General features: G+C 38.8%; 1 protein-coding gene across 1 annotated transcript in view; it reads right to left on the reverse strand.

Moving 5' to 3' along the window:
• Positions 1–15,642, reverse strand: part of LOC136863153 (G2/M phase-specific E3 ubiquitin-protein ligase) — a 381,529-nt gene that overhangs the window by 233,266 nt on the left and 132,621 nt on the right. Inside the window, exon 4 of the mRNA XM_067139496.2 lies at positions 15,006–15,107. Coding sequence (XP_066995597.2) covers positions 15,006–15,107 — 102 coding nt within the window. The remainder of the gene's footprint in view (positions 1–15,005; positions 15,108–15,642) is intronic.

The following is a 15,642-nucleotide window of genomic DNA, read 5'->3' on the forward strand; positions in this document are numbered from 1 at the left end:
ATCATTAGAGCCATTTTGGAAAGATGGACTGTAGATCAATTTCACGCACATGTGCTTGAATTTTTCATTCCTTTTCATTCCTTGTCTTCATTAGTGCAGAAGCACTATTTCAGAGTGCAGCATTTCAACGAGTCATTATCTGAATATGTTCAGGATATTAAGCTCCAGGCTAGGACTTTCCGGCTCCACTATTCTGGGTCCCAAATGGTTGCCAACATTATTGAAGGTCTTGCCCCGAACTACAGGTCATATCTCGCTCTTTCACAGTGACCAGGAACGTTCACTCAGTTGGAAGCTGTCATGGTTTCTGCAGAAGGTGTTCAATATGCCGACCAGTTACGCGTTGCATTAGCCCCCCCTCCTATGAGCATGCCCTCTCCTCAGGATACTAAAACCGCCCATTCACCTGCTTCCAAGTCGCGTAATTCTCGTTCATGTTTCAATTGTGGCTCTACTGATCATTTCAAGCGGGACTGTCCTAAGTTTGGGGCCTTAGGCAATACAACACCTGCCATGGGTAGAGTCTCTTCCACCAATACCTCCTGCCGTAACTGTGGGTCAACTAGGCACTTCTCTAGGCAGTGCCCACATAATACTTCAGGATCTGGACCTCCGGGCAATAGTAATTCTAGACGACTAACCGCCAGTTCTGATGGTAAACCCCAACGTGTGGCTTCTTGTTTTGTCTGCCATAACTGTACATTGGAGGATAATTTTCCTAATTCGGAGCCTAATGATTGGTCCCAGTTAAAACCTAGTGCCCATTTTTTTGAAATCTGGTGGGATTTCTGCCATACCTTCTTGTAAGTTACCTTATTTATCTATAGAGGTAAATAATGAAACTATCGTTGTACATTGCGATTTTATTTGACGTAAATAAATATCACACGAGAACACGTTCACTTCCTTTTATAAATTACTTTATTTACACTGTACGCCACAACACACAATTTTACACAGTAGCAAATGACACTACAGTATATGAGGAGCATATTTCCAGAACGTCCTTTCTCCAGCAGCTTCTAGTTTACAGAACGGAGAAAAAAACGAATAGAAAATGTAATTTTGAGTTTGACTCTCACAAACATTCTTCTAGATAATTGTTATACATTCCATAATTCCCCACAATCAAAGAATGCATTTAATACCAAACCGTTAATTAGATATTAATACAAATGAGTTTGAGAAGGGACATTTTGGAAATATAAAAAGGATAAGAGACATTTTGGAAATACATTTGAACATCCTGCATAGATAACTCTTTACACTTCAAAACACTGCTGACATGCGTACATTTCGGCATCTGTGGTAGTCTCTTCTGAACCGGGCGAGTTGGCCATGCGCGTCGAGGCGCGCAGCTGTGAGCTTGCATCCGGGAGATAGTAGGTTCGAATCCCACTATCGGCAGCATTGAAAATGGTTTTCCGTAGTTTCCCATTTTCACACCAGGCAAATGCTGGGGCTGTACCTTAATTAAGGCCACGGCCGCTTCCTTACAACTCCTAGGCCTTTCCTATCCCATCGTCGCCATAAGACCTATCTGTGTCAGTGCGACGTAAAACAGCTAGCAAAAAAAAAAGTCTCTCCTGAGCATAGAGTTTTCGTTTCTTAACCCTTTGGCACTCAGCCTATATACAGGTGTTTGCTCGAAGACACTCAGACTAATTTTTGTGATTTTCCAAAGCAAATTACAAAAATTCAACACGTAAAGAGTTTAACACACATTAAAATAAAATTAATCACACTAATACAGGAAACTATGAGCATTTCAGAAATGAATATACCTTGAACGTATTGTTATTGGTTAAGCCCAAAAAAATTATAAAATATCGAAAATAAATTTTTAAAAATAAATTATTGTTTTCAATGATAGAAAAATTAGACATTGTTGCGTCTTCCTTCTTTACTCTTAGACGTGAATGAAAGAACATTTAATTCTGAATAATTTGATATCAATATGATGTGTGTGCTGCAATTCACTCATGAAGCATTGCACAAAGTTATTCAGTGTACATGTAACGGTCATCGATGTCAGGGCCTCGCGGTCCGATGCACGGTGAGCAGTAACGACCGTGTCACTTCCCACATAACGGGAATCACTTTCGGGAAAAGAAGGTCATTATTACTGTCTAAATCATCTGAAAATTCAAGGAGATCGGCCTCATTCGGCCTTGAATATGGCCTAGCCATTACTATAAAAAGATGACACAAGCACGTGAAACAACGGAGTTATGAAAAGGAGTAAAATTTTAGTTTGCGGAGTACATCGAACACACGATATACCAAAGAAACGAAATAAACTATAAACAAAACTCATAGCAAGATCAACTTCTTGTATTCATAAGCCGATCAAAACAGATCCACGCAATAACAACTTCAAATAACCACAACATAAACATTCACTGTCAACAGATTTCATTTGTCCAAAATAAAAATATTTTGTAGGGCTGGTGGATATATCTGTTGAGTTAAACGCAAATTCAACGCTTTAATGTACCGTACGATCAACTGTTATGATTTAACAGCTACGCAAATGACCAAAATCCGTAAATAAGACAGAGCCGATGTATCGGCGCCGTGAGCGTTTTCGCCATAACCTCTCGCGCCAAAAGATCGGCGCTCTGAGTGCGAAAGGGTTATTATTTTTCCTCCACTCCTCTCATTCCTAATATGTTTTTTCCCTTTTCTCAAGGGAGCAGGAACTACTACACTGTTTATCACACTACCTTCATTTGACTGTTTTTCTGCCATTGTTTTGCGTGGAAACGAATGTAACGGTAAACACCTGACAAAAAGTATGTCCAAACTTATTAAATATACCAAACAATATGCGTAAAAGCACAATAACTTAGCAAAAAACGCACACGAAGTACAAGGACTTGAATGTATTATTACACCATAACCTGTAGTTCAGTTGTTTTCCTAAATCTCATAGTCATGCAACAATGTTACCACTACACAATTATAACCATATTTGCAAAGAAATTGCATAAAATGCTCGTTTTGCATTGCCATTATATCTAGTTGTATTGGAGGATAAGAGACAGTTTTGAAACATAATTGTGATGCACTCCAGTCAGCTTTATTGCTGTGGAGAAGACACTCTTTGGAAACATGGCTCATATTTAACCTGTTTTGTGCTTATAAAAAGGACATTCTGCCTAAAAAACTCATCACCATTCCACGGAGAAAGAGATGGACATTATCAATGTACCCATAAGTCAATTTCCTCAAAATGTGGAGAAAGGACGTTTTGTAAGTATGCTCCTCATATACAACACTCAATAGCGGAGTACCCTGAAGTCGATTCTGACAAGTACAGATATCAACAACACTGACGCACGCACTATAACATACTCTTTTTCGAATTCACCGCCCGACTCACTTGAGTCCAGTACTCACTGTCTCACTGACTTGACAGTTCGATATTTATACTATTCGATCAACCATCTAGAATGATCGACTTCAGAAAGAGTTCTTACAACGCTCTAATGAAACACGCTAAAAACATCGATCGACCAGCTAGTCGAATGGGTACTCGAACTTTCCTTCAGAATTTAAAAATGTACTTGGAAATATCTACAACATCGGCAGCCCTGAAGATGGTTTTCCGTGGTTTCCCATTTTCACACCGGGCAAATGCTGGGGCTGTACCTTAATTAAGGCCACGGCCGCTTCCTTCCAACTCCTAGGCCATTCCTATCCCATCGTCGCCATAAGACCTATCTGTGTCGGTGCGACGTAAAACCCCTAGCAAAAAAAAAAAAAAAAAAAAAAAATTATTATCTACAACATTCGTAATGTCTCTACATGTATCTGGATAATAAAACCTTACAGTAAGTTTCCAGAACCCTTCATATACACCAAATTATAGTACAATAAGTCTAACATACGAACATTATGGAATTTTCTACCGCTTTCGACCATATAGATTTTGAAGTTAATACGTATTTGAGGTTATGCAATTTTATACTACATATTTACAGAGAACCGATATACTAGTCATGTTTAACACTTAACAAAAGATAATTTAGCATTAAATAAACTATAATTAGAATATATTAAACATACTCATTGAAGGTTTTACACTAGTTACAGCGTCGTACGTACGACAAAACTGTCTGTGCATTACTAGACTCTGGGAGAAGTTTTTTTTTTTGCTAGTTGCTTTACGTCGCACCGACACAGATAGGTCTTATGGCGACGATGGGACGGGAAAGGGCTAGGATTGGGAAGGAAGCGGCCGTGGCCTTAAGGTACAGCCCCAGCATTTGCCTGCTGTGAAAATGGGAAACCACGGAAAACCATTATCAGGTCTGCCAACAGTGGGGTTCGAACCTACTATCTCCCGAATAGTGGATACTGGCCGCACTTAAGCGACTGCAGCTATCGAGCTCGGTAGGGAGTAGTATCACCTTGATGAGCGAGACCTGGTACGATTCAATTAAAACCGTTTGCAAGTTACCTACATTAGAACTCGTGTCCTTCACCTGCCATACTGGTAATTCCAACAAATTGAACATTGTAGGATCCCTTGATGTCAAGATAAGAGTCCATGATTTCACACGGAAAATGCCAGTACTAGTGGCAAAAGATTTATCCTGTCAGTTCATATTGGGTGCCAATTGTATTGCCAAAACTGGCATGATTTTGGACCTGCAATTCAACAGATTCCATTTTAAATTTTCTGCAAGAAACTTTGAGCTGTGTGATCACTCCCCTATTCTGCCTTGTCACGTTAATGCTGTTCCTGAAGATACTGGCGAACCCAAAGCTTTTGATTTTAATCATTTAACCGATGAGCAGGCCAACGAACTTAGGAAACTCTGCGATAAGTTTCCTGATGTCTTTACCAACAAGTTAGGTGTCGCCAATGTTTTAGTGTACAAAATTGAAGTCACGGATAACATACCTGTTCGCTCTCCTCCGTATCGGTTGTCACCTCCCAAAATGAAAGCCCTCAAGGCTATTATTGACCAAATGCTCACTCACGGAGTGATACGCCCTTTTAAGTAAGCCTATTCTTCTCACGTTTCCGGTCCCTAAACCACCTGTCATCCTGTAGTTGACTATCGGATGTTGAACCATAAAGTAGTCCTCCAATCTGTTCCACCTTCCTGATTTGCACTCTTGTTTTTCTTGGTTTGCTAACGCCAACATTTATACCACCTTTGATTTAAATCAGGCATGTTACCAGATACATCTTGCCGAGGAATCCTAGCACCTCACGGCTTTTGCTAGTGAGTGGTACCTCTATGAATTGGAACCTGTTCCCTTCGGGCTCACGACGGGTGCTGCTGAGCTTACTTGGTTACTGGATAACGTTTTGTCAGACATTAAGTTCTACCTTGACAATTTGGTAATTTTCAATGAAACCTTCGAGGAACACCTTGTCCATCTCAACAAAGTCTAACCCATAAGGCTAGCAAGGTTTCTGTCGCACAACCCCAGATGTCCTTTTTGGCCATATTGTGTCGGGGAAGGGTGTCTATCGATCAGTCTCGTACTGCCGCCAACCAAAATTTTCCCCCTCCCAAAGACGTCAAGGCTGTAGCCAGATTCATTGACATGGTTAATTTTTTTTCGCAAATTCATTCCCAATTCTGCTGAACGGGCAGCCCCATTAAATGCATTCAGAAGAAAGGATGCCGAATTTGTGTGGTGGTGATGCACAATGTGAAGCCTTTTGCAACTTGAAATCTGCCTTATGTAACGCTCCTGTGCTGGCTATGCCAGACTTTTCTAAATGCTTCATCCTTCAGACTGACGCCTCTTCCACAGGCATATCTGGTGTTCTTCAGGAATTTGAAGAGGGGCGTTGGCCTATTTCTTATGCTTCTCGCGCTCTGAATCGTGCTGAACGAAACTATTCCTTTTATGAGTTGGAAGCTTTAGCTGTTGTCTTCTTTTTAGAACAGTTCAGAATATACCTGGAACATCTCTCTTTCGATCTAGAAACTGATAATCAGGCGTTGAGTTGGGTACTGGCCAAACCGAGAAGGACCGGTCGTCTTGCACGTTGGGCAGTACGCATCTCAGGCTTCCAATTTGAAGCTCGCCACATTCGTGGCACTGAAAACGTTGTGGCTGATGGCCTCAGTAGGATGTTCAATCCAGGCAGCTCTGATCCTCAATCAGAGCCTGCAGACCCCTCTTCAGAACATGTATCAGCCTTTGTGAATGTAGTTCTCACTGACTCTCCCTTTCTTTTCAAAGATATAACTGAACATCAGGAGGAAGACGCTGAATTAAAAGCTATTATGGAAAGGATTAAATCTGTTGAACATGTTAAGCCTTACGTCCTTAAGAATGGTGTCTTGTGTTGTCCTGCTCGCGGTCGCAGTGACCCCAAATTGTCGTCCCAACTAACCTAGTTCCGGCTCTCTTCAAGTATTTTCATGTATTTCCAGTAGGGGGGGGGGGGGGTCATCTTGGCGTTTTCAAAACTAGAGAGAAAATTCATAAGCACTTCTTTTGGAAATCCATGGATGGTAAAATCTGTACCCTTCTTAAATCTTGTAAAACTTGCAATATCAGTAAACCCGCCCCTAATACTCGCCTAGGTCTGTTGTCGTCCGGGCAAGCTTCTCGTCCAGTGGAGAGATTGTTCATAGACTACAATGGTCCTTTCCCGAGATCACGGACCGGCCATCGTTTCATACTTGTGTGTGTTGACATCTTCTCGCGTTTTACGTGGCTATTCCCAACTCGTATGTCTAATGCCAACACCATCATCTCGTGCTTGAAACAGATTTTTGCTTCATTTCGACCCTGTCAATTTTTGGTGAGTGATAATGCAAGACCTTTTACTTCTGTCTATTTCCGAAATTTCTGTTTTGATCTGTCCACTGCTCGTGTAACCACTACCCTGTATTACCCGAGGCCAAATTATGCTGAAAGAGTTAATCGTAATCTGCGATCTGCTCTCATCGCTTATCACTAGCAGTTCGAAGTTCCAGATCTAGAATGACCAGGCTGCAGACAGCGTAGGCCATCGACGCCATCAAGTTTCAAACCTTCGTGGGAAGAAAATTATTTAATAGTTCAAGAAAATAATACAGAAAAATGTTTAATATGTAATAAAATCTTGAATCACATTAAAAAACATTAGAAGAATATAAAGAGGTTTTAATATCACTATATGACGATTTTGAGAATAGGTTACACGATATTCACGCTTTAAAAATGATCTGCAGGTGTTCGCTATACCCTTCTCAATGGATATGCAAACTGTTAGACCAGAACTGCAGCTAGAGCTGATTGACTTACAGTGTGATACTCAAATGAAAGATAGGTTTGCTAACACCAACAGTTTGACTGAATTTTATGTACGTTTTCCACAGAAGAGATTTCCTAGATTGTACACATTTAATGCTTATATTGTAAGTATATTCGGATCAACTTATTTATATGAACAGATGTTTTCATTAATGAAGATTTGTAAATCTAGACACAGCAGTAGGCTCACCAATGAAAACTTGAAATGTATTTTGCGACTTGCCAGTACGCAAACGATAGTACCGGACAATGATACAATACTATCTAAACAAGCCCAAAGGTCCCGCGAAGGAGGAGTACACCAGTAATATGTTTCAGTTCACGTGTTTAATTTGTTGTCATAATCATAAAGGCCATACAAATATTGAAATGTGTGTTAATGAGAGTGCAAAGAATATGTACAAATCACATAAACCGTATTTTCTTTCGGTAAATGTACGTGTCCCAAAGTTTCGGTTAATCGTGAAAATGTATTTATTCAGGAAATATTGCACACTGCTGTACATTTCCTTAGTCAATGAATAATATTCCTGTCCTGTTATACTCTGTAATCTGTGTCCTGTTTGCTATATAGTGTCTCACATAATCCATGCCATACTCCAAATAATAATAATAATAATAATAATAATGATGATGATTATGATTAATATGATGATGATAATAATAATAATAATAATAATAATAATAATAATAATAATAATAATAATAATAATAATAATAATACAAAGGGCACTAGGAAAGTTTTGCAATATGCGGTCTACCGCGTTGTCATGGCAACCATTGTGTTACACATCACAAGTCAGCCCGCACTGCTGCGAGCATTGAGAGGGCTGCACTCAGACTGCCAGGCGCATTCGTAAAGGAAGCGAACAGCCGTGCTTGCTTAATTAACTACAAGCGCTATGCCTGTTGAGTAATTACAACATATAGGGTGCACTCTTTAGGTTTTTCTAAATGAACTGGTTTTAAAAAGAAATTATAGGGATGCAGAAAATGATAGACAATTATTTTTAGAAATGTTAGTGCACTTGAAAAGCCGCTCCTGGTCTGATTGTGAAAAAAAAATATCGATGATCCAGAACCTGACAGTGAAGAGGAGTTCTTAAGAAGCAATGGAAGCCAGTCTGCTTATCCGCCAAGCCCACCAGAAGTAGGGTGACATGTAATTTGAAAAGGCAAAAGAGATGATTGCATTCCAGGATTATGGGAAAACTAAAAGATTTAGCTTCAATACAGTACAGAAACGATATCGTATGGTGCAAGACATACATCATCTACAATATTTATGTCACGTGGTAAAGAAAGGGAAGAATGGCTAGAGTTCAAAAATTCATGTGCTTGACGATTATTTAGCTGAAAAATTCAGGTTGACGAGAACTGTTCTAGACGCTAATGTTCATGACAGGGATGTTAGTGCTTGGGGTTTTGAAAAGGCCTGAGAAATAGGACTGACTTGATTCAATAGATCTATCCATGGATGGGTTGCAAGGTTTAAAGAGACACCATCTTGGCTCACGGGCAAATACAAAATGTGTAACCACTAAAACCTGGAATGCACATGGTGTCGTGAATGAAAGATGTGACAAGTTTTGCAATGAAGTAATGTCCTTAACGAACACCATGGTGCGCATACAGATTTATAATACCAATCAACGTGGTATACAGACAGAACTTCACTCATCACGAACTCAATATTTCATTTCAAGGGAGAGAAATTGGTAAGAAGTTTGCTGCGGAGTTATCATGCAACAACTCATTCTTGCGCCATCCAACCAGTTTCGTCAGCAAGTTGATACGTCTTTCCAAAGATGTTGGTAATTTACCAGGAACCTATAGGTCAGTTTGGAGTGCGAGTAATGCAACACACGCTGAAACTGCAAAATCTTATTCAAGTTGCCTCGAAGTCCGGCCTAATCATGAAACAAATCCTGATGAAATTCTTTCAAGACGTCTACTTCCCATACGAAGCGAGAGTTTCTGCTTCAGGTTGACTCGCTCGGGACATATCATTACAGAACTCACATCAATGTTATCTGACCTCAAAGCATGGTGTATACAGTCAAGACCATCCCTCCTGGGTGCACATCTTACATTCAGACACTTGATGTGCTATTCTTCCGAAAGTTCAAGGTAGTGCTGAAGCGGATTGAAGATCCCAGTAACCTTAACGACTATCAGTTCACACCATCGTCAAGGGATTCAATTTTTTTGCTGACGTGTATTGCACACAGACAGTTCTGTTCTCCAGTCTTCGCAGGCTTTGTTCGGTACTCCTGGACTGTAGCTGGATATGACGACTTCAGACAAGACCAGAGAGGTTTAAACCACCGCCCAACTTATTTTTGATGCTCAAAAGCAGTGTGACATGGAAAACTGCTTAATGCACACTTTCATGAAGTGCTCGTACTGTGATAAGTAGAGCTCGGATGTTCAAGACCTAAAAGTAGCCCAAATAAGCAAGCAAATATTACCTCAAAAGTGATTAAATATGACGTGAAAATTACAAAATATGACCGGTAAATGACTAATCTAAATATGGACATTTTTTAATAAATTATAAATCGAAAGGGCAATTCGTTTGACTCATATTTGTTAACTTAATTCTTTATTCTTACTTTCATATTCGACTAATTTTCTGAATATACATCCCCCTCACTAGTGGCTTTACGTCGCACCGACACAGATAGGTCTTATGGCAACGATAGAATAGGAAAGGCCTAGGAGTTGGAAGGAAGCGGCCGTAGCCTTAATTAAGGTACAGCCCCAGCATTTGCCTGGTGTGAAAATGGGAAACCACGGAAAACCATGTTCACGGTTGCCGACAGTGGGATTCAAACCCACTATCTCCCGGATGCAAGTTCACAGCCGCGCGCCCCTAACCACACGACCAACTCGCCCGGTCTGAATATACATGTTCAGCAGTTATTCACGGTCTATTGTCCTTGATTCACTTATCGATCATTTGTGAATACATAGCTATAAAGTACCGGTACTAAGATTATCAGATCACACAACATTTTAAAAGTCGAAATATGTTTTCACGCTGTAGTGGTGGTTTGAAGTACGAGAAAACTAGAAATCAATCTATTTTTTTAAATATTTTGGAACGTTCAAGCCCAGATTTCATTTAATATTATTAAATGCGTTAAAGTTTAAATTGAGCAGCATGAAAAGAATTAAGTAAATGTCTTTCAATACATTATGGTAGGGCAGCAGGGCCTATAGGGCAAACTGACGTACCTTTTTCATTCTTCTCCGCGGGTGGAAATGAAGTGTATGAGAAGTGTATCAGGCACGAAAAACTTCCGATTATCACTAAACACATTCTAGTGAGAAGAGAAGCTCCTTTCTACGTCACAAGGTTATTGGTGCATATTTAAATAATGCCAAAAAGTGCAGTGAAGTCTGTGGCCTTCATTCTATACAAATGGTATTCCACTTGCATTAACTGCAGATGCGATACCGAGAAAAAGTTTTGTGAACACTAGTTCGCATTTGATAAGTTGAAGATGAGTAAACATCCGAGCTCTAGTGATAAGCAACTCTTCCGGCACTTTATACTCTGTGGATACGTTCATCGTCAAAATCTTTTGCCAAGAGCTACCAACAACCCATTCTTTGAACTCCGTGACTGAACATGCGCAACATTGTAAAGTGAAGTGTAATTGTCAATGGCAAATATTGTGCACATATTTGTAATGTACAAGTAAAACTCTTACATGCAAACCAAAATTTATTTGCAATTGCAACTTGTGCTAACTCCCTTGTGAGTAACTGAAAGAGCACAAGTTCGAGAGCAAACATTTTCAGAAGCCATTGGAGATGTTTTACAGTAGTCTTATCTTTTATAAATTTGGTTTTATTTTGCCAGTTAGTGTTGTGTTATTGTAAATATTACCAAACGTTTCATTATTACAGTACATTTTGAAGTTCCCAGACCAAAGTTCAGGTAAGTTTGTATTATATTTTATTCTTCCTCTTTCGTTTTAGTAACTTAATTTCTGTTCAATATTTACGTTAAGTAATGTACCATAGAATTTTCAGCTTGAATTGTGACATACATTGAGGGCAAGTGTTTATTTTCTACTAATTATTACGTTACTGCTAGGTTTCATTGCGATAATCGCTGTAAATCATGACCAGGGAACGGATTTATATGTACTAATAATTACTGAAATATGTACATATAAATTTATTTTTATTGAAATATGGAATTATATATGGACTTAAAATTACACATATAACGTTAATTTCCATTTAATATCAAAGTTCAAAGAAGCTAAACAAAGTACATCTACATGCAACATAATGTTGCACTTCTCATTTTAATATATTTGAAGAATGCACAATCTTCTATTCTCTGTACCAAAACAATGGATTTACAAAATGTTCCTTTAAGTGCTGGAAAGTGAATCTTCTATTATCTCTAAGGACAGATTTATATTGACAAACTGTGTTCAATATCGGAAGAGGTAATGGAGGCATAATTCAACTTCACAATATCTGCTGGGGTTAAATCCAATGTTAATTTTACACTTAAATCTCCACACAGCATTGCAGCAACCTTTGTCATTTCTTCGTATCCAAGGTTCTTTGAAAGTACAGTAGCCATCTTCATGTTTGCTACATCTGCAACTTTACCTGTACCACGATTTAGTTGTTCCACAGTTTTATTCACAATTTCACAACTTTCAGAAAGTGAGAGATGCGAGTTTTGGAGCCTTTTCAGTGTTTTGGAGCCTTTTCAGTATTTTTGTGATTTTGTGATGCATGAAAAATTATGCTGAATGTAACACAAGTCATTTCTCACACTTGTATTGCAGACAACCGTTTTTGCGGCTTCAATTGAGGCTGCATCTTCAGAGTCCATGGCATGCAGAATGTTCTTAATACAGTTTATATATTCAACATAATACTCAACCGCTTGCAGCCACGTACCACACCTAGTTAGAATCGGCTTAGGCGGCAATGGAATCTCTGAATTTCTGAATGTTGACTCATCCGGGATGAAACATTTAGTTTATTTCTTGAGGAATTCCCTGAAGCACTGATTATTCAGTTTGAAGAGAGGTACGTCAGCAGAGATGAGAGCACGGCAGAGATCGGTGTTGAACTCGGACGTTACAGTGGAAGTTGCTGGTTGTGTCAGAAAACAATTGACTCTGCTTGGATTCTCGTTGTTTGTTAGCCTGGTGTTTACTGGTTGAAATGTGCTGTTGCACAAGGAACCTTTGAGTAGATGTCACTGTACAATGACACAAATTACAAAATAATATCTTACTGTCAAATGATAAACCATCTTCTTTAAATTCTGATACGTAACTTTTCAATTTTAAACCGGTTGACTGAGCTACTTTAGGCATATTGTAACAACGTTTATGTCTTCAATGAATATCAATACACAACTGCACACACTGAACGTATAAGAACACTATGATCTGTCTTGCTGCTAATTCAAACTGAATGACTGGTAGTGAACTAGATGGAGTTATAAAGCAATCAAAGGGAATGCCCAAATTATAAACTAATCCAGAAACCACTAGCACATCGTCGATGTTATGTAATGCAGCTTATCCGTGCTGTAACTGTGATTGAGATAGTCACGGTACTGACCGGCTGATCTCCACCATTTCCGGGCTCAACCTCTCTCTTTCTTCGCACCGCTTACCAGCTTATTTTATGAGTCCAGACATGGACAGGCGTGATAATGACCTGCACACCAGTTAAAATATTAATTTTTCGAATATAGATTTTTAATTTATTTCTCCAGTATTGAGAGGACTGCTAATTTAATATAATTTAATACTTTTTAGCCAAAATATGGACTATATTGATTTTAATAATGAAGAATATAGAACATATGTGCTAAACTCCAAAATATGGAAAATGAATATTCCATTTTTTAACTCCACACGTCATGATTCGTAAAGATAATGCAAAATATAATTAATTTTAGCTTCCTAAAGAAATATGTATTTACATACAAATCCGTTCCCTGATCATGACATTTAAGTGAAGGATTTCAGATATATATATCCATAGCCAGAGAGATTTCCAGACAGAAATTACAGGCACAAAATAATGCATTAATTTGGCAATAAAGGACATTTCTTTTATCTCAAACAATAATTCCTTTGATATGTAACTGGAAATCAACATGTTGATAAAATTACATCCATAGTTTGAACTTTAGGCTCTACTCTTTCCCAGTCCGAAAGACCATGCGCGCCTCCTTGAGCGACCAAATGTCACGCTCCCTCTTGAGGGTTAATAAGCTCAGGATAGATTAGTAATTGGAAATTTTCAGGATTCCCTTGTGTAGGCGATGGGAAATGGCCCTAGATAAGCTTATTCTGTTTACGCTTCATACAGTAGGTGGGAGTAGCCGACTACGGTGGTTTAATACACTGGATATGCAAGAAGATGCACTCTGAATGTACATATGGCTAGACTACGAAAAAAATTCAATAATCGATATCAATCACATTTCTCTCTCTTCACGTGATGACCTAAGTATGGCAGGAAAACGATAACTTTATAGAGACTGAAATGAGACAAAGAATGCATACTTAGGACAGCTGGTTGACGTGATATGAAGGCTGAAGTATTGCACTACGCCAGATGTATAATAGTGTACAACAAACCAAGTGAAGGATTTCAGATATATATATCCAGAGCCAGAGAGATTTCCAGACAGAAATTACAGGCACTAAATAAACTAGGCTGCTGACCATGATTGATATTCCAAGTTCTTTATATTAAGTAGCAATACAATGCACTGTTACTAGGAATTCCTAACTTTCCTCCTCACAGTTATGAAGAGAGATGATGAAAAAAAAAAAATTGCAGTGAATGATCAATGATTCAAAATTTATTTTACCCAGGTCAAAATGAAGTAAAATGTGGAATTTTATGAACACCAATATCCCAGATATAAAACTAGTCAATATGAAGAGAACAAGGCTTTTGTAATTAAGGTTTTGTAAAAATGCAACCAACCAAGAAATGAAATGAAATGAAATGAAATGGCGTATGGCTTTTAGTGCCGGGAGTGTCCGAGGACATGTTCGGCTCGCCAGATGCAGGTCTTTTTATTTGACTCCCGTAGGCGACCTGCGTGTCGTGATGAAGATGAAATGATGATGAAGACGACACATACGCCCAGCCCCCGTGCCAGCGAAATTAACCAATTATGGCTAAAATTCCCGACCCTGCCGGGAATCGAACCCGGGACCCCTGTGGCCAAAGGCCAGCACGCTAACCATTTAGCCATGGAGCCGGACACCAACCAAGAGAGTGGTTAAGTTAGAATGGTGGCCAGTTTTTTAGGAGCCGCTTAAAAATTCCGTACTTGAAAATACAGTTTTGAGGATTTGGAATATAATTTGTCAGCTTCTATATTTTTGTGAACAAAATCTACTCGATAACCAGTGGTTATCTGATGTCAGCAGTAGGAAACGTAATTACTCAGATCTAGGATTGGGATATATGCTTTAGTAATAAGAATAAGGTACAATATCACCATTTTCCTAAAACAAGCTTGACAAAACCCAAGGAGAAACAACAATGAACGTACCTGGTGTTATTACAAAGATTTGAACCTTGAATGTACGTAAATTAAGGAATCATAGTCTTAACTCAGAGCAGACTTAACCAACTGGCTGTGCCACAAGATTGCAATGAATAGCAAAGCAGCAAGAAAAATTATTCAACACATGTGTACTTACCAGTCGACGTCCTCTTTTAATTTCTTTTAGTATATCTTCGAAAAGAAACCCCATAATGCCCTCTTCATCTCCACCCCGCTGTTCCATGTTAGATGATAACAGCTAAAATTAAACATATGAGAAAAAGAAATTAACACTTTCGAATACAAAAATTGATGTGTAATATAAAATTGGGATCTCCCTAGTAATGCTTACTTTCATGTCTGAACATTTATTGGCTAATCATCTCGTTTTGCTTATTGAAACGAGATTCAACAACTAAAACTTGATCAGCAGAAAAATTGAATTTCCATAGACATTCTCGTGAGAATCTCTGGTAAGAAATATTTAAGCACAAATGACCATTGTGAAAAACAGCACAATTTATTATCAAAACCACAGTCTACAAATGGAGGTTATACCATGAAATCTATATTTAGGAGTCAATCAAAAGTACTGAAAGGAACTGCTGCCTAGTTATATACAGAAAGTGGGGAAATGAACACAAGCTTGACACAACCGACAAAACAGAGAAATAAGATCCAGAAAGAATAAAATGGGTCCAGATAGGTGTCTGTGAGGCCTGATGACTGTGATAAGGGGGCCTAACTATAAGGCTAACATTTTCTGATGTTGATTACCACAGAAAAAGAGGAAA

The sequence above is a fragment of the Anabrus simplex genome, chromosome 2 (assembly GCF_040414725.1).
Source record: "Anabrus simplex isolate iqAnaSimp1 chromosome 2, ASM4041472v1, whole genome shotgun sequence".
Lineage (NCBI taxonomy): Eukaryota > Metazoa > Arthropoda > Insecta > Orthoptera > Tettigoniidae > Anabrus > Anabrus simplex.